The sequence below is a fragment of the Eumetopias jubatus genome, unplaced genomic scaffold, assembly GCF_037043125.1.
Source record: "Eumetopias jubatus isolate StellerSeaLion01/CBP00866 unplaced genomic scaffold, mEumJub1_p1.0 scaffold_9, whole genome shotgun sequence".
Lineage (NCBI taxonomy): Eukaryota > Metazoa > Chordata > Mammalia > Carnivora > Otariidae > Eumetopias > Eumetopias jubatus.
Genome location: NW_028274815.1, coordinates 89975025 through 90001479, shown reverse-complemented (window position 1 = coordinate 90001479; position 26455 = coordinate 89975025). Strand labels below are relative to the sequence as shown.

The following is a 26455-nucleotide window of genomic DNA, read 5'->3' as shown; positions in this document are numbered from 1 at the left end:
TTTCACAATCCAAATCTGGTCGTGTCACTCTGCACTTTGCTTTCTCCTTGATAAAGACCCAAATCTTCACCATGGCTTTTAAGGTCCTGCAGGTCTGAGCTCTGCCCAGCCAAGGGGCCTATGGTTGGTGTGGGTTTGGAAGGTGGTCCCATGTGTTTTCTTACAAGTGACCACAAGGGAGTTGTGGCCAGGGGTCCACTGGCTGGTGCTGGGGATAGACCTGCCCTCAGAGAGCAGGGGCTGGGCGCCCAGCTTGGGGAGTGAGGGATGCCAGTGGGCTCAGGGGGCACCTGCATGTTGCTGAGCCCAGTAGACTCCTTCAGGCTGCAGGTCTTGTATGAATTGGCCTCTCAAGAGCTCTGGAGACAAGTGTTCCTCTCTCCTTGCAGGATTCTTCCCCTAAAGACACAACTCCTTGGTTTCCCCTTCCTCTGAGGGCTCCTTCCTCAACCCTCCACCTACCTCACTCCTCAGGACACACCACAGGCTCCTCAAGTGTAACTGAATCCTGCCCTCCCCACTTCTTGGTCAGTGGCATTTATGGGGAGTCCTCTGAGTGCTCTGTGACCCATTTCCAATCTCCCTGTGAAAATCCCATCCTCCTGTAACCCATCAACTTGGCCTCGACACTCCTGCCAGTTGACTCCCTGCACCTCTGATGCTATCACTCTGGTCCCCAGCAACTGTCACTTCTTACCTGGACATCTGCAGTAGCCACCTCCCCCTGCCCTCCACCCACCTCTTCCTACACACCCACCCCACAACCCCTGCAATCCACCCTTCTCGGTTTCCCTGGCTAACCAAGAGCATGTTTCCACAGTTGCCCGGCTCAGGGCCCCAGCAGCCTGCCCCTCAAACACCCTCCCCATGCCCACAAGAGCTGGTTCCTATCCACATTCCCCTCTGCACAGCCATCTCCTTATTCCCCAAAGCCCTCTAACCTGGGCAAAGCCTGCTCCTGCCCCAGGTCCTCCTCCGCCTTCCCAGATCTGAACACCTCACCTCCCAGAAAACTACCGGCTCGAATTTGGGCTGGTCATTTCTATATACTCCCCTAGGCTTTCACCATTTGTGCACATGTCCCTAGAAAATGTACATGGTCTCAGCAGCATGGCCTTTAAGTTTCCTCATATTTGAAACAGGGCAGCGAGTTTCTTCCTGACACTGAGACACGCAGGAAGCACGGCACCTCCCCCAGAGGCTGAAAGCCGTAAACCTGTCTTGCACCCTGCTGCTATCCCTAGCTGGACCCCCACATAGAAGATGCCCCGTAATCACTGTCAAGGAGTGAAGACCCTCCTGAGACTACAACTGTGACTTTAGCTGTGGGGTCAACAGGAAGGGAGTGAGACTCAAGGTGCGGGGCTGCTTCTGTGCCTAAGGCCCCTCCATGTGTGTGCCTGGGGCCTGCCACAGACTTGTGTGCAGAACAGGTACCCACGGTGTGTCCGCAGGGCCCAAGACCATCCTCTGTGTGTCAGAGACTTGCTATTGGAGCATCCAGGATAGTAAGTGTTCTACATTCATTTCATGCTCCATGCCCTTTGGGGGCACGGCACCCTCTGCACTTCATGGGTGACAAAATCTAGAAGTCAGGCCACTATAAATAAGGTGCTCTGGTTTAGAGACACCCACATAAGAGGCAGGGACATCAAGTAATGGCACCTCTAGGAGGTGAGGAGGTCTGGTGCCTAGGAGGCTTCTAGCTATGCTAATATTTTTTCTTAAGCTGGGTGGTGCCTTGACATTTCTTCCTTTTGGTTTCATGTCAATCCCACATAATCTTTTTTCTCAATGAAGCTAACTGCCCGTGGTCACCCAGCTAGCAGGAGCTGATGCCTGAGGGGGACTGTAGGGCTCTCTGAACTTGGCCCACATACCAACATCTCCAGGCCATCTCCCCAGCTTGAGGCTTCCCCTGAAGGCATCAACTGCAGCACCATCTTGAACCCCCCTGGGCACTCATGCCCCACCCCCAGCCTCCCAGGAGGTGTCTGGGCTGGACAGCCTCCTCTGTTGCTCCACTCAGAAAGCTCAGGAACTTGCAGTTCAAGGACAGTGCCTGGCACACATGCTGGCAGGGCAAAGTAGTGGGTCCTGCTCAAAGTCAGCAGGAAGAGGGCTCAGGCGACCCAGAACTGAAGCAGGGTTCCAAGCACAGTCTGTCTTTGTCCTTGTAAGACCAGCTAGAACTTCCTAAGGACAGGAGCAAGGGACACCAAGGCCAGCTGAACTGCCCAGAATGGCCCAGCTCTGCCCTCACCCACTCACTGGGCGTGTGTGGCCTGTGGGATGCCCCAGGGTCAGGGCCCGGCTTATGACCACTGCACAGGCATGAGGGTTACATAACCCCCATCAGCTGTGACGAGGCCCATGCAGTGGAGCCAGAGGTGAGACGTTAGAGGGTATATAGCCTGACATTCTAAGAATGGGTAGAAACCAAACCTGTTGTTCTTTCTTGAATCTGCGTCTTTCTCAAGAGCCCGAACGACATCTTCCAGCTGCAGAAGTTTGGTTTTCATGTCATCCTTCTCTCTTTCCAGGGCTGTGTTGGCCTCTTCCTCCTGCAGGGCCTCAAGCTGCTCCTGCCCGGCCACTTGGGGGCCAGTGAGGTGGGGTTGGGAGAGCGAGGTGCCCTCCTTGGCCTTGTCCCTGCTTTGCTGCAGCTCCTGCTCCAGGGTGCTCTCCCCATGCTGGCCCTGCTCCTCCATGGCCTGCCCCTGGCTGCCTGTGGGGGCCAGCCCCTCACTCAGGTGCCCAGCTTGCTCCAGAACGGCCAGCTGCCTCTCAGTCTCTCCTCTGCCCACTGGTGGGGGCTGGGCTGGTAAGGCATCTCCTTCTGTTCCCCAGAGCTGCTCCTGGGCTTCAGTCTGGGTCACACCAGCTGAGCTGCTGGCAAGAGGCACTGGCTCCTCCAGAACCGCTCTCCTGTCCACCCCACATGGGTGCACTTGTGCCCGCCTCTCGGGGGGAGCAGAAGCCACCTCTTCAGCAACGAGCACATGCCGACCATCCTCTCTGAGGCCAAGGCTCTCCAAGGGCCCTCTGCGGGCCAGAGCAGGGGCTAGGGCTGGGCTCTGCCGGGCATCTACATGCCTGCACCTGGTTTGCCCATGGCCACGTCCATCGCCAGGTTCCAGCCAGGCCAGTGGCTGCTCCCTCCTGCCTGCACCCTCCTGCTCACGACCTGCCACAGCTGGCCTATCCCTCCAGCAGGCCCACAGCATGTCTGTTGCCCATACAGGCCTTCCTACTTGTTTCCTACAGGTGAGCTCCAGCTTCTCCTCCTCCAGGGCAGAGAACCTGCAAAACTCTGCCTGTTTCTTGCCTACCAGCTCCTGCAGCTTCCGCTGCTGACTTTCCCAGCGTGGGTGGGGCTCCTCCCCCCTGCCCGCCCTCCGCTCCTTCTCCTGGTCATGCTGCTCTGTCACCTCGTGGACTTGCAGCAGGGCTCTCTGGAGCACCTCTTCCTTCTCCTGCTGAGGCTGCAGCGCAAAGTGCTTACAATGGGCAGCCTGCTGGGCTTCCATCCTTGAGAGCTCGTAGTTCAGAGCAACTTCAGCCTCTTTCCTACAGAAACAGAGCATGTCACAGGCACTATGGGCACAGCTCAGGCCCAGTCCTACCCCCAGGTTGGAAAGGCCTCCCCACGGGCTCCTCTTGTCCTGACCACAGACCTCCTCTTCCTGGCCTGCTCTGTCCCCTCACCCCCATGCACCCCAGCGTTCCATCCATGCCCTGCGACCCTCCGTAGAGGGTCTATCAGAAGATCTGCCCTCAGTAGGGATGGGTTCTACATACAGAAGCTGACACGAAACCATTCACACATATGACTGTTAAGTGTAAGTTGATTATAAGTAAACCGGATAAAAATTTAGTATCTGAGTCATATGGGCCACATGTCCAGGGCTCAGCAGCCACGTGTGGCCGGAGGCTGCCATCATGGACAAAGAAGACACAGGATGTGTCCCCCATCACAGGAAGTACTAAGGACAGTGCTGGTCTAAAACTTTCATGAGATGTGTGGCTCTCACCTACAGTTAAAAGCTACCCTTGAAAATTTGGTAAGTTGCTGGGCACCAGGCCTTCACAGCCCTGGGAGAATGGAGTCCCAGCTGAGGTGAGGGCACTAAGGACATGCTCTTTGTGGCTGGTGCCAGCCTGAGAACAGGACATGTGGCCGGATGTGGCTCTAGGTCCAGCCTGAGGAAGGACTGTGAACAGGAAGCAGGTCCTCCAGATGGATGGCACAGGCTGGTGGAAGGGGCTACCCTGCACCGGCCCATCTGCTGCCAGTAGGGTCTAGAGGGACTTGGGTCAAGTCCCTTATTGCATAGCTCTGGGGTTTAAGAGAAAATAACTTAAAGCTCAGAGGAAGCACATGACTTAAAAATGACCTTTATCATCCTGTAGGAGAGTGACAATTCCCGTCAGCCCCCAAGGGCCCAGGGCCCTTCCACTGGCGTCATATGGAGTACAGGGAGGAAGGAGCACCCACAGACTTGGGGGGGCAGTCTGGTTCTTTCATAGCACATCCTACGTACTTGGGCTAACTCCAATCACTGAGCCAAAGGGGAGAGCACACCCCACCCAGGTTGGAGGGCATGGTCTCTACATAAAGGCTGTCAACATCCTGCAATCAGGGGGTGAACGAGGCCACATGCACTCAGCTCCAACACCAAACCCCACCAAGCCCTACATAAGCCCTCTGTGAGGAGCACGGTGCAGTGGGCTACTCCACTGTGAGCTATCCGCTCAGCCCTGGGTCAACATATGCTGGGTGTAGTCATCCCCTCCTGAACTGGATGGGTCCAAGACTCCCCACAAGACACGGAGGGGCTGATTGACCAGCGCCACGGCTAAGATAACTGGTCATTTCACTCTACCAAGTCAGACCCACTTGACAAGGAATGAACACATGGGTATTTCTCATGTCACTATGACACTGTTCGACACAAAATGCCATATCCCAGTTTTCCAAATAAACCTTTCCTCTCCTTTGCTCATACCTTTTGGCCTTTCCAAGAATCTCACCAACCCAAATTTTTTGTTTTTCCCATTGTTTTAGGGGTTTTAGACCTTCCATCCATCTGCTCATGTGCTAGAAAATTAGAATGAGATATTAAAGGAAGAACATACTGACCTTTGCAAGTGTGAGGCAAAATTCTATAAGGAATTTTAACTCTTAAGCTCTAGTTAACAGATATTTTTAATACGAAGGGACAATCCTTACCCGATGACCTGTTCTTTCTTTTTTTGAAAAAATATTTTATTTATTTATTATTTTGGGGGGGGAGTGCACTGTGAGCATGAGGAGGGGAAAAGAGAGAGGAAGACAGAGAATCTCAAGCAGATGGCACTGAGCATGAAGTCTGATCTGGGGCTCGATCCCGTGTCCCTGGTATCATGACCTGAGCCAAAACCAAGAGTCTAACACTTAACTGACTGAGCCACCCAGGTGTCCCTGACCTGTTCTTTCAATGCTCACCTACCTGCCCTGAGAAAAAGCACCCCGTTAGCAGGTGCTATGATTCTGAGCAGTTTCCTGATGCAGTTTCAAATCCGGGTTCTTGGCAAGAACCCCTAACCGTAAGACCCTGAAAGGACGCAGTGCCTGACCTGACTCGCTGCAGCTCGTTCCGATGCCACTGGTGCTGCCCCTGCTCCAGTGGGTCCTGCTTTTGGGCCAGCCGCCCGGCAGGGCCAGACAGCGCCTGCATGCAGCACTGCCCCAACCCCGCCCTCTCCGGCGGAGGGCCACAGGCCGCCCACTGGAGCTGGTCCTGTAGGCCTCGGATGAGCTCCTGAGACTTCCCGAGCAGCACCTCCAGGTCGGCCCTCCGGCACTCCAGCACGTGGACCTCAAGCCTGAAGGCCTGCTGCATCTGCTCCCTCTCCTTCGTGAAGTCTCTCCTCATCAGCTCCATTTCCCTCTCGTAGGAATTTACCTGAAAAGAGAAATGTGAGCAGTGTCCATCAGGAGGTCCTGAAAATGACTTACCGGGCAACACAACACAGAAATACCAGACTTCTAGGCATGACACCCAAAGAATGGTGGCCCAGACCCAAAGCAGTGCACAGTCCTGTGAACCAGAAAGAGCAGCACTAAGGACAGTGGAGTCTCTCCCACGGCACAGTGTGGCCTTGGGCTTCCCTTGTCTTCCATAACCTTCACAAGGGCCCCAGGAGGCAGGTCCAGCAGGTGGGGAATGGAGACTGGGATCACACTGGGCCAGGCGCTTGGCCAGGCCACCCGGAGGGCAGACAGTGGGACAACTGAGAGAACTGGGGAGCCTTCATGAGACCAGGGGTGGCTCTGAACATCCTCCAGCCCCCAGGGCACGGCTACTGCAGGAGTTTCCAGCTAATGCATCCCAGGGAGCCCAGAGGCACAAGCATAGGACAGGCACTCCCACCCTGCTGCTACTCTTACACCTGATAACAAATCATGGAAACAAGTCGTGGACATGTCTCTTAACAAAACCCCACCACGATCTGCTAACAGAGAAGAAGACAAGTTCATCTAGAAAGACAGACTCAGCCAGGGTCCTGGTCACAAGGCCACGGAGTACCCCACAAAGGACAACCCCAGGGTCGCATCAGCTTAGAACACAGATGGGAGCTCTGATTCCCTGATGGCAGAGTGGGCAGCAAGGTCTGGCCTCAGTGCAACGACCCCTATGACACTTGGATACATATAACCCCGTTCCCTCCCTTTACTGGTCATTCTTTATCTCCTGCCTCCTTCCAAAGAAGGTGTGAGGCAAAATGTTCATTTTCTTTACATTTCCCCACAATCTCCTGTTCCCCTAAGAGGGCTTCCTAAGGGGCGCAGGATCTAGGACACACGTGTGCATGTGCAAACGTGCACAGCCGAGCAAGGCTTTCCAGCGCACAGCAGGAAGCTTCTCTGTATCCCTGTGGCCGCCCTCACTCCCCCTGACCTTGGTCTCCAGCTGGATCTTGAGGTCTTGGCAGTGTTCCTTCACCTGCTCCATCATTATCTCTGTTTCTAAACTCACTGGAATGGAATCACCAACAAATGAGATGATGCCTGCAAACAAGGAGACATTCCTGTTTCTGTCCTGCCGAGGATGCCATAGGCCGTTCCCAGCCCTCCAATCCAACATTTGGCCGGCACTGAGTATTCAGCCCAGTCATTTGCCACCATGCCCCTGACCACGCACAACCCTCCATGGGCCTTTTCTGCAAGAGGAATGCTGTGCTGGCAGAGACAGCCAACCCTCGTGGGTTTCCACAAGCAATCTACTATGCTTAGCTCTCAAGGTAGGAGCTCTTCAGAAATCAGCATTCCGAGCCTTTGCCAGAACACACATTACCCAAAGATATAACCAGGAGGCTCCCTGCAAGATCTGTCAGGACCTTGGATTCCCTAAAAGATGCTGTACATGGTACGTTTACTGCCCCCTAAATTCTGTTCCCCGATGATGCCAAGCACATAGAGGAACTGGGAAGACCGAGCAACGAGTGTGACCTGTGGCAGACAGTCAGTGCTTTACGAGACACTATGAGCCTTATTTTTTCAAGCTTTTTATTCTAGCTATGCCCTTTTCTTAGAGACTTTATGCTACTATTACATGATAATAACATGGGTTTTCAACAAATATGTTAAACACAGTAAATACTCATAGAGCCAAAGTTCTAACAGATCACAGGAAAGAGTATATGAGTGACCCCTTGTTCCAGAGGATTCTCCTCACTGACCATGTCAGACATCCCTGCAGCTCATTTTGCGAGGAGCCTGTGGAACCGCAAGTACCCCCCAGGGCACCAGGCATTTCTGGTGCTACTAACATGCCAAAGGGCTGACTCAGAATGTGAGTTTTGGCCACTGCTCAGGTTTTGTGCTGGTCTGGGGCTGGGGAAGTGAAGGGAGATGATACATGCCTTAACGATTTGTCATGAAAAAAAAAAACGACAGAGTGAGGGCAATGGGGCTGACAGAAGTCAGGATAAGCACCTCAGGAAAGCAAGTAGCCCCTGTCCTGTAAACCTGAGCTGCCACCTAGTTCTGGCCAAGTAGGCCCAGGTGCACAGGCAGCTGGTAGGAGTGGTTCCAGCTGGAAGCACTGAGGGCACAGCCGCCAGGACCTCACAGCCCTTCTACCAAAACTCTCCTGTGGCAGCAGAGCCCTCCTCCTTTGAAGGGGCAGACGGGACTTCTGTGTTCAGATGGAGGGCAGTGGGGGTGCAAAGGGGAAGAGAACGGGCCCTAGTGCGGACACAGAGGCTGAGGCTGCCTTCTGGTGCCACAGTCCAAGGTCTTCTGGACAAGGGCCACCCAAGGTATGGGTCCCTAGCTCTGCTGATCCCTGGGTTATGGTTGGTAGCTCTTGACAAGGGTCCCATGTTCTGTGCATCCCACACTCCTCCAGGGACAAAGGGAGGTAGCAATCCTCTCCCCCTTCCCTGTGGCCAGGCTGCCCACCTGGCCATGTGTAACACTAATCTGGGGATGTGATGTTGTCCAGTGTGCTGGCTGTACCCCAACACCTCCCAGCTGAGGACAGTCAGGACAGCAGGCCTTGGAAGTCATCAGACTCCACTAAAGAAGATGCTGTGACGGTATCCCCTTAAGGGACTGAGGAAGCTAGACCCAGTGGACAGAAAGCCCCACTTGGTTCCCATGTCGGCTCTCTTAGGTACAAACTTTATTCTTTTTTTCAAGATCTTATATATTTTATTTAAGAAAGAGGGAAAGAGAAAGACAGAGAGGTAGAGAGACCATGTGCAGGGGGAGGGGTGGAGGAAGACGGAAAGAATCTCATGCAGACTCCGTGCTGAGTGAAGAGCCCAAGGCTGGGCTCAATCTCATGACCCTGAGATCATGACCTGAGCCAAAATCAAGTTTTAATTGACTGAGCCACCCAGGTGCCCCCCTTTTTCCTGTTTCATTAAGTAAACAGCTTTAGGACAATATAGGAACTCTGACTGCTCTCAGGGTTGCAGATGAGAACAGATGGCAGAACGGGCTGACTCTGCTGTGGTACATGGTCAGTGGAGGTAGCCACGTGGCTGGGGGTGGGGCAGTCCCGGTGGTCCCCAGAGGCCCGCCACGAGCAGCGGTGCGCATGGAACCACATGCAGCATGTGAATTTGCATAGTGCCCACCCCATGCAACTTCCAGGAAAGGTGGCAATCAGCCAAACCCACCCTGTCCTCCAGAAGGACCATGGAAACCTGAAGGATAGCTATGGCATCTGAACTCTACCTCCAATTCTAGTCTCTAGAAGGAGCCAATAACACTTAAACAGAGGGCACTGCACCTCTTGGTGCCTGGAGCTTGTCCCAAACCTCATAGGCTAAAGAGTTAAGAAGCATGAAGCCCTGGTCTTTATTGTCAAGTAACTCCTTCATCATCAGTGCTGTGCACAGGCAGGTGCAGCTGGCCCTTCCAGGGTGCCACAGCCACACCCCACCTCGACCCTTTCCACACCATCCAGGGAGTAAACATCAGCTCTGTCTGCTGCAGTCCACATGAGGCCTCTGTGAATACCAGGAGTCCCTGACACATTTTACACATTTACCTTCCCTCTCTGAGAGCTGTCACAGACCCAAGACCAGACTTCGTGCTCTGGGCAGGGCTGGGAGACCACCACCCTGCTCACTTCCAGCCTCCCCTCTCCTCCCTTCCCTCGATGACTATGTCCGACCCATGCTGAACGCTCATCCTAGGGCATCTCTCTGGATCCTCCCCATGACCCAAGAGGCCCACTAGGACATGCCTGTCCGGAGGTCACTACCAGGTCATCATAACCTTCACCACTCTACCCAAATGGTAAAACCCTTACCATCCTCTACCTCCCTTGGGGCTTTGGGTATTGTCCCTGGCCTTGGGTTACAGGCCCTTCTCCCACATGTGGCAGTCCGAAGGGCATGTGATCCCTTGGAGGCCTGACATGCCGGGCAGCTGGTCCCCCCTCCTGCAGAGTCCCCCAGGACCAGAGGGAAGCTCGTGCAGTGGGGGAAGATAGATACCCACTGCCACGAGCCTCTGCTTTCCCACAGAAGGAGCGCACGAGCTGTCACGTCCCAGGACTGGGCTCCTACCTGCTGGCCCATGTTCAGGGGGCAGCCGTTCCTCTGGCTGTGCGTGGGGCTGACCATGCCAACTCGGGGGCAGCTGTGCTCGCAGGCCTTCCAGTGCAGCCTGCAGCTCGTCGTTGTGGTCCTGCAGGTCCTGTGGGGTAGAGCCAGACACCCCCTGCAGCCAGTGTGGCCGCCTGAGGGGCAGTGAGGAGCGGGGCAGTGTAGAGCCAGCCCGCCGAGGGAGCAGTCCAGCACACAACACTTAAAACTGCATTCCTGTTTCCTAAGGACAGGTGAGCCAAACGAAAGCAGGGGTCACTTCTCGACCTTCTAGTACCCTGCACCACTTTCGAGCACTCGATATACAGAAGGGGCTCAGAAAAAAATAGCGGAGTGGAAACTGAAGAGAAATGTAGAAAATACAGAGAACCATTAACAGCTGAAACTCCAGTGATGTGACGTGGGTGTGAGGCAGCAATGTCCCAGGATATGTCCTGGGATTCTTTCCTCTGCTGCTGTTGAATCTGCAAAGGGTTCTTTCTACAGCTACTGAGCCAAGAGGATACCAGGTACTTCAGACCAAGGGCTACAGAACAAAGATGATCTTACCAAACAGGATGATATCTGAGTGAGCACGCACCCTGGGGGAAGTGGGGGGACTTGGGAGGGGGTCATGAAAACTTCAGAGGAAGGGCCTCATTTGCAACCAGCGTAATTCTGTCCACACGTGAAAGAAACACATCTCAACAAGCACACCTGTCACCTGATGTTTAAATGGCTAAAAAGGGTAGAGTTTATAGCCACTTTCTCAGACAGTCCCACAGCTAGCACACCATAGCCGTGTGTGTTGCCGTGTCCACTCCTGACTCTGGGTCTATGTCCCCCTGCCCTGGAAGCCCAGCAGGCCTCTGACTGCCCCAGCCTGCAGGATGGCAGAAGTGATGCTCCGTCTTCCAAGGGTGCAGCTTTTAGCCAGCTTCTCCTTTTGGGATAGCCCATCTAGCCAAGACCACATAGACAGGGCTGGGGGCCCAGCCCCCGGCACATCCACAAGCCTCCACATCCCTCACTAGTTTTTTAATCCTATTTGAGTTTCCTTTCCAGACGGCTCTCATTGAATAAACCTCAGCTTCCCAAAACTGTTCCTGAAGGCCAGCGCCTGGCCTGTGGCTACATTCCCCCCAGAGAAGGAGCCTCTCACTGACAGTTCTACGCAGTGGGAGAAGGGATGGGTTCTGCACAGATCTCACAAGAAGCACAGATTCACACAGGGTCATTGTACCTTGTTCAGAATCTCCTAGACAAACAATTTTCCCCATGGAGGAAGCAGTTCTGTCTGGGGGGAAAGGGCAGGGCAGAAAGTAAGAGCTTTGGGACAAGTGTGCAGAGCAGAGCGTGGACCCCCTGGTTCCTGACACAGCCTGTGGTTGCTGCTGCTCTAGCCCTGGGATGTCTAAGAAGGCAGCACTCACTGCATAGGCCACCGAGCATCTCAGGTGCAGTGAGTCTGAATGAGGTGTGCTGTAGCCTAAAATCTTCGCTGAATTTCAAAGACTGGATTCCAAAAAAACGGATATAATGGTAACACTGTAGAAATTAAAGATTTTATTTATTTATTTGACACAGAGAGACACAGAGAGGGAACACAAGCAGAGGGGATGGGAGAGGGAGAAGCAGGCTTCCCGCTGAGCAGGGAGCCCGATGCAGGGCTTGATCCCAGGACTCCGGCATCATGACCTGAGCCGAAGGCAGACGCTTAACAACTGAGCCACCCAGGCGCCCCTGTTTTAACATTCTTTAATGTGCCTATGGAAAAGCTTAAAATTACATGTGTACCTTGTATGGGGCATTTTGAAAACATACACACATCCCACAAATTCAGCAGTGCCAAAAAGCAGGTTTTCTTAGGTGCTATGCAGGGCATAGACGTCCCTGCTCGGAGGACACAGCAGGGAGCATCACCAGTTCTAACTGATGAGGGTGACATGCACAATCCTGGGCACGAGCCGTGGGCCCCAGCTCTACACAAGGGTTGTCTGGTGGGGCTGGGGAGCCAGGCACCTATTTCCACAGGGACTCACATTTACTTGGGGGGCCTATGAGTGCCAAAGGTACTACTGTATCAGCCAGGAAAGGCAACAAGTCCATTGCCGTGATCCTGCAGTACTAAGGGTCTGAGGGGAGGGTGGGACTTCAACAGCAGCACTGGGAAGCATCAGAGAGGAAGGGGGTGCCAGCAGGCTGACTGGGGCTACAAGCTAGGCCTAAGTAAGCACACACATAAAGGGGAGATGAAGAACCACCCAGGGATGGATAATGGTGGGGACGTCAGTCAGGGGTTGGTGTGTGTGTCAGTCCATTTGGGCTGCTATCACAAAATACCACAGACAGGGCTTATCAAGAACAGAAATTTAGTTCTCGTAGTTCTGGAGGTTAGAGTCCATGACCAAGGTGCAGATTTAGTGTCTGGTGAGGGCTTCCTGGGTCGGAGACGTCTTTTCTTGCGTCCTTACATGGTGGGACAGATGGGGGAGCTCTCTGGGACCCCTTACGTAGAGCACGAATACCTTTCACTGGGCTCCACCCTCATGACCTAATGACCTCCCAAAGGCCCACCACCTCCTAACACAGTCACATTGCAGGACTAGGCGTCAACGTATGAATTTGGGGACACACAAGCATCACATCAGTAACTGGAAATGCAGAAAGGGAAAATCTGCATTTGGGGTTTCTGACCAAGGACACGCTCCTCCATTACAATGTCCACCCAAGGCAACCGCAGAAACATGAAACCACAGAGAACTCTGATTAACATTTTACACTCCCTTTTAACCAAAGGCAGCCTCACCGAGGAAATGGAGAGAGCTGAAGGAAATGACAAAAAGCTAAAATGGCAGTTAAGTAGAAAGAGGATTTGGCAACAAGGGAAAGCATGGTTTCCTTGCTAACAAATATCCTGGTCACAAAGTACAGGGAAATGCTGAGCAGTGACTTTAGAAAGGCTGGATGATGCCCTGTGCGGAAGGCTGAAGGTTGTCTCTACCTCTGGAGACTGACCGTAAAAACACCGTCAGCCCAGAAGCATTGATGCTCCAGTAGCAAACAGCAGAGAAGCAGGACTCCTCTGGCTCACGGGAGAATTCCAAGGGTCAGCTGATAGGTGTGGAGTGGGTACTGGGCTTGGGAAATCATCATTTGGCAATCACTGTGGTAAAGACTGAAGTGGACACTAAATCCAGGGAAAATTCTAATGAAGAGTAGGATGTTTATGTGGTCTTTATGTGTCTCCCCACTGACTGATCATTAGTTGCACTGGAGGGAAAAAAAAAAAAAAACCAGTAATTATACAGTGGGGAAATTAGGTAACACCTTGACCAGGTGATCAAAAATTAACATCACCTATGCTGTCCCACTGAGAACACATAATCTCAATTTAATCCAAAGGAAATATCAGAAAAAGACAAAATAAGAATGTTTAAAAATATCACTTTTAAAAATACCCATGTCAGGGGCGCCTGGGTGGCTCAGTCATTAAGCCTCTGCCTTTGGCTCAGGTCATGATCCCAGGGTCCTGGGAACAAGCCCCGCATCGGGCTCCCTGCTCGGCGGGAAGCCTGCTTCTCCTTCTCCCACTCCCCCAGCTTGAGCTCCTGCTCTCGCTATTTCTTTCTGTCAAATAAATAAATAAAATCTTAAAAATAAATAAATAAATAAAAATTTAAAAAAATAAAATAAAAATACCCACATCAGAGACAAAAGCTGTAGGAAAGTGCTGTAGACTGGATGTTCCTTCCCTCCACCCCCAATTCGCAGGTTAAATCCTCACACCCAAAGTGAAGATTTTGAAGGCATTGGGGGGAGGGGGGCTTTGGGAGGTAATCAGGTCATGAGGGCGGAGCCTCATGAATGGGATCAGTGCCCTTGTGTTAGAGACCCCAGAGAGCTCCCTTGAAGGCAGCTTTCAGTCTGTCGCAGGAAAAGAGCTTTCACCAGACACTGGGCCACGCCTGACCCCCAGGGCTCAGGAAATTTCTAGTAGAAGCTTCTGCCTAACTGTCCATCTTACCTTTTAGGAACTAAACTCCTACAGCCTTCTGCCTAGCTGTCAATCTTACCTTTTAGAAACAAACTAATAAACTGCTGGAAAGGAAAAAACAGCATCTGAGGAGGCCCGACTACAGATGAATCAGAAAGTGCCAGAAGTGACCCACAGTTACCTCAGCCTCATTATAATGTGAAAATCCCCCTCTGAATATTCATCCCAAGCCCTAGTAAAAGGAGCCTGCTTTCCCTTGTTTGGCTGTATTTTAATTACTCCCAACCGTCTCCCTGTTACTACAAATAAAGTGATCTTGTGAGGCAGCTCCACTGAGGTAGTCTCTGTAATTCACTACTTGGGTTTCAAGAACTGTGGGAACGAAATCTCTTGTTTATACGCCACCCCCCCAGTCTATGTCGTTTCTATTACAGCAGCCTGAATGGTCTAAAACAATGTTTCATGACAACTAAAGGCAGCATCTGACCCTACGCTGGATCCTGTACTTCAGGGGAAAAGGCTCTAAAGAACACTGTTAGGTTAACTAACAAAACTGAAATACGACCAGCAGGTTAAAGTATTGTATCAGTGGGAATCATGAAGTTACTAAGTGTGCCACAGTTAGGCAGAATGGGAAGCGGGGTCTTCAGGAAGAAAAGCCCAGACTTCTGGCTTCTGCACATTTCTATAGTCTAAGTAACTCCCACCATAGCTGATTTCAAGCTATCAAAGATTTAACAAGAAGCTGGCAAAACTCCTGAGCACTAAACAATCAACTCTAGCGCACCTGCACACCTCTGCAAGGTAGGAGGACTAAGCCTGTTCTTCGGAAATGCGCACTGACCTGCTGAGGGGTGGAGTGGCCCCATGATGCATATCAATACCTCTCAGATGTTCAGAAAATCACTGTGATTTTCCACACACAGCACACAAGTGAGCAAGTATGCAATGAGCACACAGAGCAAGATGTAAACAACAGGTGAATATGGGCAAAGGGTATCCAGGTGTCCCTGCCACTGTTTTTACTTTTGTAACTTCATGTATTAGAAATTATTTTCCAATAAAAAGGTTTTTTTATGCTCTAAATGTAAGTTTGAAACAACCAAAAATAGTTAAAAAATGAAAAGACCAATTTCTAAATAAATAGATTAACTAACACTAATATGTACAATATTTCTGATGTTTCAAAAAATCAAATTTGAAGAAGTGAAATGATAACAGTTCTTTAAGTAACAGAGTCCTGTGAGAGAAAGATGGGGTTTATGCGTGTTTGAAAGATCCAGTGCACTAAAGTAATGTATTAGTCGATGGTTAGTTACAGGCTCTAAATCAAGGCAACAAGCTTAAAGCGAGGGAGGAAACATGACATGTCACTGCAATCCAACCATCATGACAGACCCCCAACCCCAAACCTAGCATACGTCCACGAGGAGGTTCAGGAGGAGGGTGCCACAGCTGACCACACACAGGATTTTCAGAAGGGTACCCTGGTATTCAGGGTTTGGAGTGGAGGAAAGAGCAGGGGGCAGGAAGCAGTAGGTCACATCACACTCCAAAACAGCATGCACTCACCTTTATCCTCTGGTGTTGCCAAAGCAACGTGCAGCAGGAACAAAGTCAATTCTGACTTTAATTTGGAGGGAAATCATTAAGAAGTGAATTGGTAATAGACCCTGAATATCACACAATAATGTTTTAGCTGTTGGGATCCTGGGTAATTAATTTTAAGAGTGTAACAGGGTCATGATATGTTTCAGCACCACTGACGTGGTTCATCACCTAGGCCTTGCTCAGTGGTGTCTCTAACTGAATGGATGATCCCTGGTAAGTGTGGCTACCTGCATGGTGCCTTCAAACACTGAGGGGGGCTTCAGAGCTGGTGCCAGTCTCACACCCTTGGCCTGCCCTGGTGGGGCTGAGCACGGGCACCGCGTAGGCAAGTTGGGTCCCCTCTCCTTATGGAACATGAGACTTGGAGGCCCCGTCAGTAGAACACAGGCTGAGATCAGAAGCTCTACCTGCTCTGCTCATATAAGGATGCTCCTGTTGACCTTCTACCATTCATGTGGAGGCCAGGAATGTGGCCCACCATGAATGACAGGCCGTTTCTAGGCAGGAAGGCAAAGTACAAGGCCTGCACACCACTATCCAGGTCTAAACCAGTCAGACCCTGATGACCTGCACCATCCACCGTGTCATGGGCTCCATACCCTGTTCTTAGCAGGCATGGCTACAAGAGAGCTACATGGCCTTCTGGCACCAGGCAGTCTCTGGAACGCCAAGCTCTTAGTACCCTCCCCAGCACCATTGCTCTTGCTGCAAAGTGGGCTGGGGGGGTGTGGGGCAGGGGTGCATGAGGGCTCCATGCACCAAAGACAAGAGCAATGGTCGCAGGGCAAGACAAAGGTAATGTGACGGCTCAGGATGGCAAAGGGGGTTGGGCGGGGCACGTACCCGGCACTTGAGTTCATACTCCTTTAAGACCTCCTCGAACCGCTCCTCCTGGGCCAGGAGCTCTGTGCTCTGTGGCTCCAGCTAAAAGTCAGACCCACACAGGAAAATGACAGACAGGACCTCAGGCCAGGTGGAATGTGTGCTATCACCCTCTCATGCTCCTTCCACTAGGCTCAGCATCTCCAAGTATAGCCTTCCATCCCCCCTCCTCCTCCTCCTCCTCCTCCTCCTCCCTCCTCTCGTTTAAAAGATCCCAAGGCAAAAGGATGCTCTGAATTTATGGAAGGTGATCATACTCCCAACTGGAGCCTGGGGTGCATTCCTACCTCAGCTGCCTGGGACACCCCCTGCCTGGACCTCTCTGTGCAACACCTCTCCTCCCCTTCTTTACTCTAGGTGAAGGGTAGGGCCAGATGGGGGCACCTCGTGATGGACATGGAGCTCTCCTCTGTGCCCCTCACCACTGAGAACCCATCACAGGGGTCTGTGCAGATGGCACTGTCACTAAATGTTCAACAGGCATGGTGTCACCAGGGTGTACCAGTACCCCTGCACTGGCACAAAGAGCAAGAAAACACAAGGAAAGTTGCCCTGCTGATTTTCTCTCCATTCTAGAATTGTAGTAGGAAAAAACTGACTTCACTCACCTATGTATTCTTTTTCAAGTCCCTGACACTTTTTACCCAGGACCCAGAGACTCAGAATCAGCAAAAGGACTTGCCTTGTTCTTCAACACAAACTCCAGGTCATTCTGCAGTTTCAAGACCAGCTTCTCTGATTCCGAAAGCTTTTCCACAACTTCAATAATCTCCTTCTGTAATCGACTGTTTTCCTACAAGACACAAACCAGCAGTTTGCCAGGCTTTGGGGGTGAAGAACTGAGCTGTAGGCAGCCTGTCTCCCCTCTGCGTCAGAGACTTATTCCCAGCAGCACTCACAGTCAAGGAAGAAACCTGCAAATGCAACGTGACTGGTGCTCACTTCCTTGGCACCTGCAGGGGAGTCTGTGCTGGGGACCAACCCCACAGAGCCCCTCACCAGTGCTTGTTGCTCTCCCCACTGCCCCTTCTTCTCCTGGCCTGAATGCTCAAGAAGGCCATGAGTAACACAAGAAGAGGCTGGGGGCAATCCTTTCTGAGCCGTTGTCTAAATGAGGTATTGGAAATGGCACCCTCACAGCTCAGATGTCCCCCCGGGGAGGGTGTCAGTGCCCACTGACACAGGAAACAGTTCGGGCAAGGACACAGCTTCTCCCCCAGGGAGACAGAGACCAGGCAAATGTGGAAAGAATCTGCAGGCTCCACGTTAGGAGAGCAGGAAGAAGGCAGGAGCACAGGACGGACCAGGGGACATGGGGCCAGGGGACACCTCACTGGATAGAACCAAATGTAGGGTGTCTGTGGGTCGCAGGACATTCACCAAAGCCCCGAAAACCCCGTTTGCTTCAGGCTACACACCCAGGACTCCAGCAGGGTGGGCTTTAGGTTTTGGTCTTTTGCTGACCCCACAGATGCTCTGGTCTCCGGTGGTGGGGGGAGGGGGGGGCGCGGTGCAGCAAAGCTGGCTGCTGCTGACCCTCTCTGACCACTGTCCCCCTGAGCCACACAGGTCTCAACCAATCCTGCTGGCCCCATGACCAGAGAGAAGGCAGGGGCAATGCCTCTTGTGGAAAAGCCAAGACCCCTTCTGCTTTGGCTGAGAAATGTGCTATCTCTGTGGCTGCAGCCAACGTTCCTCAGCTGGAAATCCCAGGCATTTCCCTACCATGGAAATGTAAACTTTAAGATTCCTAGGAGGTATTCAGTCCCTGACTAGGAAAATGTGGGGTATGGGAGGATGAACCCTCAGGCGATCTCCATTCTGTCATTCAGGGCAGGAGGACCTGGGGAGACATTGCTCCCCACCTACCTTCAGGGCGAGGGTCAGCTTTTCCTGGAGGCTGACCTCCTCGGCCCGAAGGTGCTCCAGGTCCTTCTCCAGCACAGCCCTCTGCTTGCAGGTCTGCTCCCACAACAGCTCACGCTCCCTCTCCACCTCGGACCGCAGGAGGCTCAGCCTTTCCTGGTATCCCTGCTCCAGGTGTCTGCAAGGCACACACACATGATATGTCATGTTGGGTCCCAAGGGGCCCCCCAGGCCCATACTGACCCCCACCTCTCCAGGGATATCTCCCGGGCAACATAGCCTTTCTTCCCTGGAACCTTCCTGCCTGTAGCACTTGGACACACTGTCTGGGACTCAACTGTTCCCACTTGACAGATGGGGTCAGTGAACCGCAGCTAAACTGCATATGCTATAAGGGCAGGGGCCCTCCTTTAAAGCCCCCCTACCCTGGGCCTGATGGTGGATGCCCCCCCCCACCCCGAGGGCTAGGGGAGGTGACAAGGGAAGCCAGCAGGTCCCTGGAGCCTCTGGAGTGAGCTAGCCAATGCTCTCTGTGGGCAGACCTCTCTGATGTCCTCTGCCTTTCCACCACCTCTCACACCAGGGCAGCCTGGATAACCAAATGTGTACCGAAGTAAGCCTCTCATGCAGGACCCAGGCAACATAAAACCTGGACAGTGAATCCCAAAGCAATCAGAGGAGAAGGTAGGAGGCATTATCCCCCCCTCAGTTTCTGCCTTCTCTTTTGTAAGAACCATTTCTATCAGCAGAAAAAAATGCCAAATGTTAGTTTTATTTTTTTTTAAGATTTCATTTATTTATTTGAGAGAGAGAGAGAGAGCAGCGCACATGCAAGAACAGGGAGAGGAGCAGAGGCAGAGGGAGAAGCAGACTTGCCGCCGAGCGGGAATCCTGACATGGAGCTCAATCCCAGGACTCCAGGATCATGACCTGAGCCAAAGGCAGATGCCCAACCGACTGAGCCACCCAGGCGCCCCCAAATCTTAGTTTTATCACTGAAAGTTGTTTAGCAGGATTTCTAAAACCAAGTCTATCTAGACTGAAGATGAATGAAACTCTTAACTTCATTCAGCAGAGAGCTTGGTAATGTTAATAACTCAGCAGAGAACAACAGGGGTTTGTCCTCCAGCCCCCTTCAGACAGTCTAGACTTTCTCATTTCAGAACTTGAAGGAAAGAACACCCAGCAGGAAAGGAGACGGAAAAAGGGCAGCTGTTACTTAGGGGAAAAGAATAAGACAAATCTAGCTAATGTAACACTCCACAAACCTTTGGGGTAGTTTTAAAAACACCTATTTGATCATATCACTCCATTCTTTAAAAACTTTAGAAATATCCAACAAAAGAAAAATGGATAAATAAAATATGGCAGATACACATAATGGGATGCTCTGCGGTCATCACAAAAGCATATATGATATGATATCATTTTGTAAATAATTATGTGCATGGAAAAAAGAAGTGAAGGACATAAAAAACGTCAGGAGTGATAACCTCTGGGTAAAATTTTTGCTTTTATTTTTACTTGTATTCTCTACAATGAACATGTATCATTTATTACTCTTCTAATAAAAAAAAACCTAATGCAGCCATAACAGCTATTTCTAGAAACTCCTGATAATGCTCCATTACTCATGGGGCAAAATCCTAACTCACAGGGCCTTCATGGATTCCTCGACCAGATCCTCAGACCAAGATAAGGCTTTCAAGTTTGTGATTCTCTGACCCCAGGAAAGACATCATAAAATTCTTCCCATGTGCTTGGGAGAGAATCAAGCCTAACATGCTGTGACGAAGCAAATCAGTTTTCAGTTACTTAAACTGATCATCTAAAATCAACTTAGATTTAGCTCTTGGACATAATTCTTTAAAAAGGAGTTTTCTCCCTTGAACAACATTAACCAAGGGCTGACAGGTGACAGCACAGGGCAGATGGGAAGATCATGTGGGAATCAGGCTGCTCCAGTCTAGACAGGCCCCTGTGGGCCCCTCCTGCCCCAAAGTCCCCATGAGGCTGCGACCCAAGGTCTCAGTGGCACCAGAATCAGTCCTGCTCCTGCTCAGGGGGGATCTCAAGCCTCTGATGTCAGTGAGGAGTCTAACAACAGACCCATGCTGTTAGAAGGGCCATGAGGAGGTGGGGGAGGCACCGAGAAAGGAAAAAGTGTGTCAGCAATCCCTCTGCTGTCTTCTTCCAAGGTTTCTTCAGTTCCTAATTTTTAATGAGAATCTCACTCTGTGGAAACCCATGCTGACCTCACACCCTGTTTTGTGAGGTCAGGGAGCTAAGGAGACTATGTCAGGTGAGCAAAATCATACAACGGCAGCTGCAAGAGCCAGCCGGTTAAACATTCTAATTCCACCCACAGGAACTTGCTCAGTAAGAAGCGGTCAAAAGGGAGGCTTTACGGCTGGATGCTATAAGGGAATCAGCTGAATAGAGACTGTTGATTGCTGACAGGAGCAGAAACAAAATGCAGTTATTTCTTAACTAAATGCTCCTTTGTGATAAATACCACCGCCCATGTTCCATATTGAGATAAGGGGGGCTCAGCAAGGCCACAGCCAGAGCATCCATGCAGAAGTCAAGGTGTCATGGCCGGACTCCCAACCCGGGCTCCACAGCCTTACTAACACCTCCTTCCAGTGAGATCATGTTTATTTATTTTCTCAGGTTTGACTGGAAATATTTTTGAAAATTTGGTGAAAGGATCCTTACTGTTTTGGTCTCCTGAACATCACCATTATCCTGTGAGAGTCTTTCATGCAGAAACAGTGGAAATAAGTATGCATGTGTACACACTTGTACACACACACACACTCTTCCACACCACGCCCACACACTCTTCCGCACTACGTCCACACACACGTGCTCTTCCACACTACGCCCACACACAGATGTACTTTTCCACACTACACATACACACACGCACTCTTCCACACTATGCCCTTGACGCCATCCCTTGCATACTTCTTCTCCACACCAGGCAGAGGTAGGTGTGGACTTCCACTGGTGAGCAGAACAGGATCTCAACCTCCTGCATCTGGCCTTCCCCAGCCTCCCCAGGAAGGAAAGAGCATCCCAGGCCTTTGGGATTCCAGAGGCCCGTGGACTCAGATGTGTGGCCCTGCTTAGCACAGAGCCTGCTCCCCCCGCAGATCAGTAGGGACAGCCAGTATCCTCCTTCGAACTCCTAGTACACAGGGCCTATGGGAGGGTGAGCCAGTGGGACCCTCATGTGCGGACTTAGGATGGCAGTATGTGACTCCAGGTGACCCGAGCCTGGGAAGTGACAAGCTTTCTACCCTTCAGTGTTCCTCCTGCCTAATGGTCTGTTTTCTTACACTCTCAACACACAGCAGGCCAGGGCCTCATGCCCTTATCTCAGAGACAGCATAAGACAAGGAGCCAGGAGACCTGGCTTCAACTTTTAGTCCACATTGTGATTGTGGGCAAGCTACTGCACTGCTGCAGGCCTCAGTTTCTTTAGCTGAAAAATACGGCTAAAATGGCCTATTTGGGGTTACTGTGGCTGGTGAGTCAGGACACCCAGTGCACAACAGGAGCACAACACAGCACAGTTTCACAGGCTGGAACAGGCTCCTTCCTAGAAGACCAACCGGCTCCTCAGCCTCCAAGATCTCTGGCTGCACAGTGAAGGTGCCCAGCATCTCTGGTGAAGATGAAACAGGCTCTTGGTCTTCAACCCTACTGTTCAGTTGGACACAATCAACTGGTCCTGTGTGACCATGAAACCACCCCCCATCTGCTATGGCCACGTTGCAAACCTCAAAGCCCCACGAAAGCTGGCTGCACCCCCCAATCCCTCCTGCTGTGAGCCATGAGGGGGAGGGCTTTGTAACTGTGACTGTGACAGTCCCCACACATGGCAGGAACAGGCCTTTTTTGGATGGTGCTCAGAAGCCTGCAGTAAGGTGGATGGGGGCAGGTAAAAGGTCCTGTGAAGGCCCGTACACTGCCCACCCAGGGCCATGTATGCAGGGACTTCATGTACATCATGCCACAATACATGCCAACGCTACCGGCAGGGCTGGTGTGAGAGAAGTGTTCCCCTCAAATGCCACAACCACACAAGACAGTGAGAGGCAACATCCCAGAGGTACAGGAATGAGATGGCTGGTCACAAGCTCTCAGACACGTGCTCGCTGAAGCCATGTACACCACCTGAGTTCTTGCTTCACTTTGTCATACATTTCGTGGAGGCCCATGCTCAGCTAACCCACAGGCATGACATACCAAACCCCACTGAGGGCTCAAACACACTGACTGGTACCCTCCCATGCAGAGGACGGTCTGTCACCATTCCTACTTCACAGATGAGGAATCTCAGGGGCTCCGTCCACCCACGATCACAGCAAGGGCTGGTGAGGGAGAATGAGGTGGGGAGCCCGGTAGCCTCCCCGTGCCCCCATTACCACCACTACTGAGAGCTGAGTACAGCACACTGGTTTTTCCACAGTGCACACCCTTTGCTATCCTTGAGGGGACACCTCCAGGTGACAAAAGCTTCCAGAAGGTGAACAACCAGCTCAGCTCTGCCAGCTAGGGAAGCCTAGCATAGACTGTTTCCCACAGGGGGGTGAAAAGCCCCTCCCCTGCTTGCCCCAACCTGGGAGATCCTCAGGGGCTGGATTTCTTCATATTTTGGTTAATAAACCAGAGAGGTGGGTTCTGTGTCCATAAAAGGTCAGAAATCCTTCCCTCTGGTCTGTCCAGCCACCAACCCCACCAATGGAGCAGACCACTCACCAGGGGTCTGCTTAACCCATTGTACCTCACAATGCCTGGAGTCAGGTTTTGGGCTCTGGGCTCCTTCTACCATGTCAGGCTCCTTTCATCAGGCTCCAAAATCATTCACCAGCCCTCTTTCAAAACATTCATCCATGTCACTAGCCACAGGCACACACAGAAGACCCAGGTTAAGGTGACAGACCCCATAAATAAAGTAGAAAATAGGAATTTTCCCTGCAGCCCACAGGCACACATAGCTGGATGCCCCTGCACATGTCCCCACATCATAAAGAGCAAGGCTGCTTTTTTAAATGCACCCCTCTTCCTTCAAGAAAGGACATCCCCAGAGGTGAACCTTCTAGATTTCTACTGGCTCAGGTGAAACAGGAGGGCCTCAGCTCCACCATGTTCATGACCATGGCCTTACCTACTGGCAGCCCCACATCCACCACCCACCCGTGGCCGGGTTGGGAAATCACCACCCAGCTGCTAAGGAGCTGCAGTTCTGGACTTGGGTATGACCACAAGACCTACTGGATCTTCTTCTCCGTGAGCTGCTCTAGGGCAGAGTGACAGTCATCCATCTCTTGCAGAAACTCCAGGTTCCTCTTCTCGGCTTTCTCCAGGTCCTGCCTCGCCTTGTCTCGTTCCCTTGCCATCTGCTCCACTTGCCCCCTGCCACAGGAAGGAGACAGGTTCAGATGGGGACACCTGCGCTGGGCCCAGAAAGCCCTGTGTCTGCATGAATGATTAACTGGGCACTGAGCATGGGCAGTGCTGTGCTCTGACCTCACTGCCACCACCAACCATCTCCTAGAAATGGTTTCCAGAACTACTATGCCCCTTTTACAGATGCACATACTGAGAGAGAGGCTAAATGACCTGTCAAGGAAGGTTTCTAGAAAGTTTCTGAACCAAGAAATTCTGAGCCTAGAGCCTTATGGCGTGCCACACCTCCAGATGGCCCAGAACAGGTGAGAATTTACCCATGCCCCCTTCTGTCTCCTCTCCCAGGGATCCCCAGCACCGAATCCAGGACTAGATACATGAAGGGGAGAAGGCTGGCCACCCATCATCCTGCCTTGGTCACACCCTGACACCTGCAGCCTGACATCTAGGTGAGTCACCCAGAGCAGGCTTCACCTGCAGCTCTGCACTCACCCCTGGCACCTGCCATTCTGGTGACCGTTTCTTCCCCTGAAGGAGCATGGAGCTTTTCTCCCTCTACCCTCCCAAGGCACAGTCTTTCTGTGGTCCTATTTGCAGAACTGCCTAAGGTCAGAAAGCTCGCCTGTCAGCACCTAATGGGATGCAAAGTCTTGAGGAGAGAAATCATGATTTCTTTTCTGCAGCTTTGGAACATCAATAAACACAAAAATGATCTTTACACCAATCTACTGTCCCGATGGCCTGAATACTCAGCTAATCGAAAGCCGAACCCAACTAAAATGGAACGCATTCTCGGTCCCCGTCACTTTGCTCTTGGTGACCATGCTGAGGAACACTTTGTTCTCTCCTGCCAGCCGCCCCAGCTCAGGAGCCCTCTGCCTGCTCTTGGAACACATCCCTGCCAACTGGAGGATTTCTGCCTCTGCACCCAAGAGCTCAAGTGTCAGCAGGATGAGTGTCAGGTTCAGATGCCCCCTTGGAACCTTCCTAAAAGGGGCTAAGGGAGGACCTTGACATCAGTTTCTAAGCTGCTCACCAAGTGTGAAGACAGGCCAGTGACCCTGAAATTCTGTGGCTGTAAAAGCCCAAGCAGCAAGCCCCCCTCACATCACTCACGGGGATGTCACTCGCACAGGGAATGCTTAGCTCTTTCCTGTCCCCCCAAAAGTGCCCATTTCTAAAGGAGAGCCAGTGGGAAAGGTGTTGTCAAGCCTCCTGCCCCCCTGGGACTGGCTTGGGATGGACAAGGGCAGGATGCCCATTTCCCAGGACTGCCCCTCACCCAGCAGCCTGGCCAGCTGTACCCACCTCCCCCACACCCAACCACACTGGGCTCTTACTGGCGGAAGCTCAGCTCCTGGCGGTAGCAGGCCAAGGCCGCTTGCTGAGTGGCACCACCAACCATCATGAGCTCATTCTCAAGGGCCCAGGTCAGCTCCAAAAGGTTCACCTTCTCGTCCACACTGAAGTCGAGACTCTGGAAATAGCAAAGCCCATTGGGCAGGAAAGGATGTGTGGCTTCTCCAAACACTTCCTGGCTTTCCTAAGAACAGGCAAGGCCCAGATCTGCACTGTCCCGTAGGTAGCACCTGACAACTTTTCTGTCTGTAAAGTCTCTGCCTCTGTCCCCACTCATTTTATGGATGTGGATGTGACCCAGGCTGGACAGAGATCCTCTTCCTGAAAAAGTAACTGACACAGAAGGGGCATGTCCCAAGCAGAGGACGTCATGGGGATTGATAGGAGGCCTGGGGAGAGGCCTTTCTCCCTGTGAGAAAATGTGCTGTATGGACCCTGCTGGCCCTGGGAGCTGCATGAGGAGACCTGGCCTGAGCTCAGTGCCACCAAGAAGCAAGCAGAGGAGAGATGGAAGAGAGCTCTGACAACACCCCTGGGATGACTTCTTCCAAGTGCCTGCCCAGGTGAGCCCCTAACTCTACTTAAGCCATTTAGAGTTGAGTTTTTATCACCTCAAGCTAAGAGAATCTCTGTGAAATATGTGTACAGGTGGGTAGAAAAATGATCTGACAGGTGAGCCATGGCCCAGCACTCCATAGAGTGGAGCACTCTTTTCCCCTCAGGATTTTGAAAATTAGAGAATAAAACAATTTATATGTATTGCACCACAGTAATAATAAACCATACCTGTATACCCCTCTGCTCAACTGACAATAACAACACTTGCTGCATTTACTTTTTTTGTGTTGTACTCTTGACCCCTGCTTCTTTCTATGACATCGGAAAATCAGTTACGCCCCAGCTCAGGAGCCCCCTGCCTGCCCAGTCCAGAGGCAGGTACCATGTCAGAGCCTATAAAGAGCCACAGCATTCCCAGATCACACGTGGGAATGAGGCATGCTCCCTTTTTTAACTTATACAATGGAGACTTGATTTCCACTACTTCCCCACCTCCCATAGTGCTTCTGAAGAGAAATGACGTCAGGGTGAAGCATATGGAGTAACTGGGAAGCTCAAGCTATTATTCCTCAAGTACAGATGGCCCAGCAAATCATGTACCAGACAGGGTACGGCAAAAGCTTCCCGATCAAGAAGAAAGGAGTCATCAAAAACCACACAGCGTGGGTAGGA

At 51.9% G+C, this 26455-nt stretch overlaps 1 protein-coding gene across 1 annotated transcript in view; it reads right to left on the bottom strand.

Moving 5' to 3' along the window:
- Nucleotides 1–26455, bottom strand: part of NINL (ninein like) — a 170334-nt gene that overhangs the window by 28032 nt on the left and 115847 nt on the right. The window contains exons 9-16 of the mRNA XM_088026673.1: nucleotides 25207–25343; nucleotides 23732–23872; nucleotides 18449–18623; nucleotides 17262–17372; nucleotides 16541–16621; nucleotides 10072–10201; nucleotides 6945–7054; nucleotides 5620–5948 (exon numbers count right to left, since the gene is read on the bottom strand). Of these exons, the coding sequence (XP_087882799.1) occupies nucleotides 5620–5948; nucleotides 6945–7054; nucleotides 10072–10201; nucleotides 16541–16621; nucleotides 17262–17372; nucleotides 18449–18623; nucleotides 23732–23872; nucleotides 25207–25343 (1214 nt within the window). The remainder of the gene's footprint in view (nucleotides 1–5619; nucleotides 5949–6944; nucleotides 7055–10071; nucleotides 10202–16540; nucleotides 16622–17261; nucleotides 17373–18448; nucleotides 18624–23731; nucleotides 23873–25206; nucleotides 25344–26455) is intronic.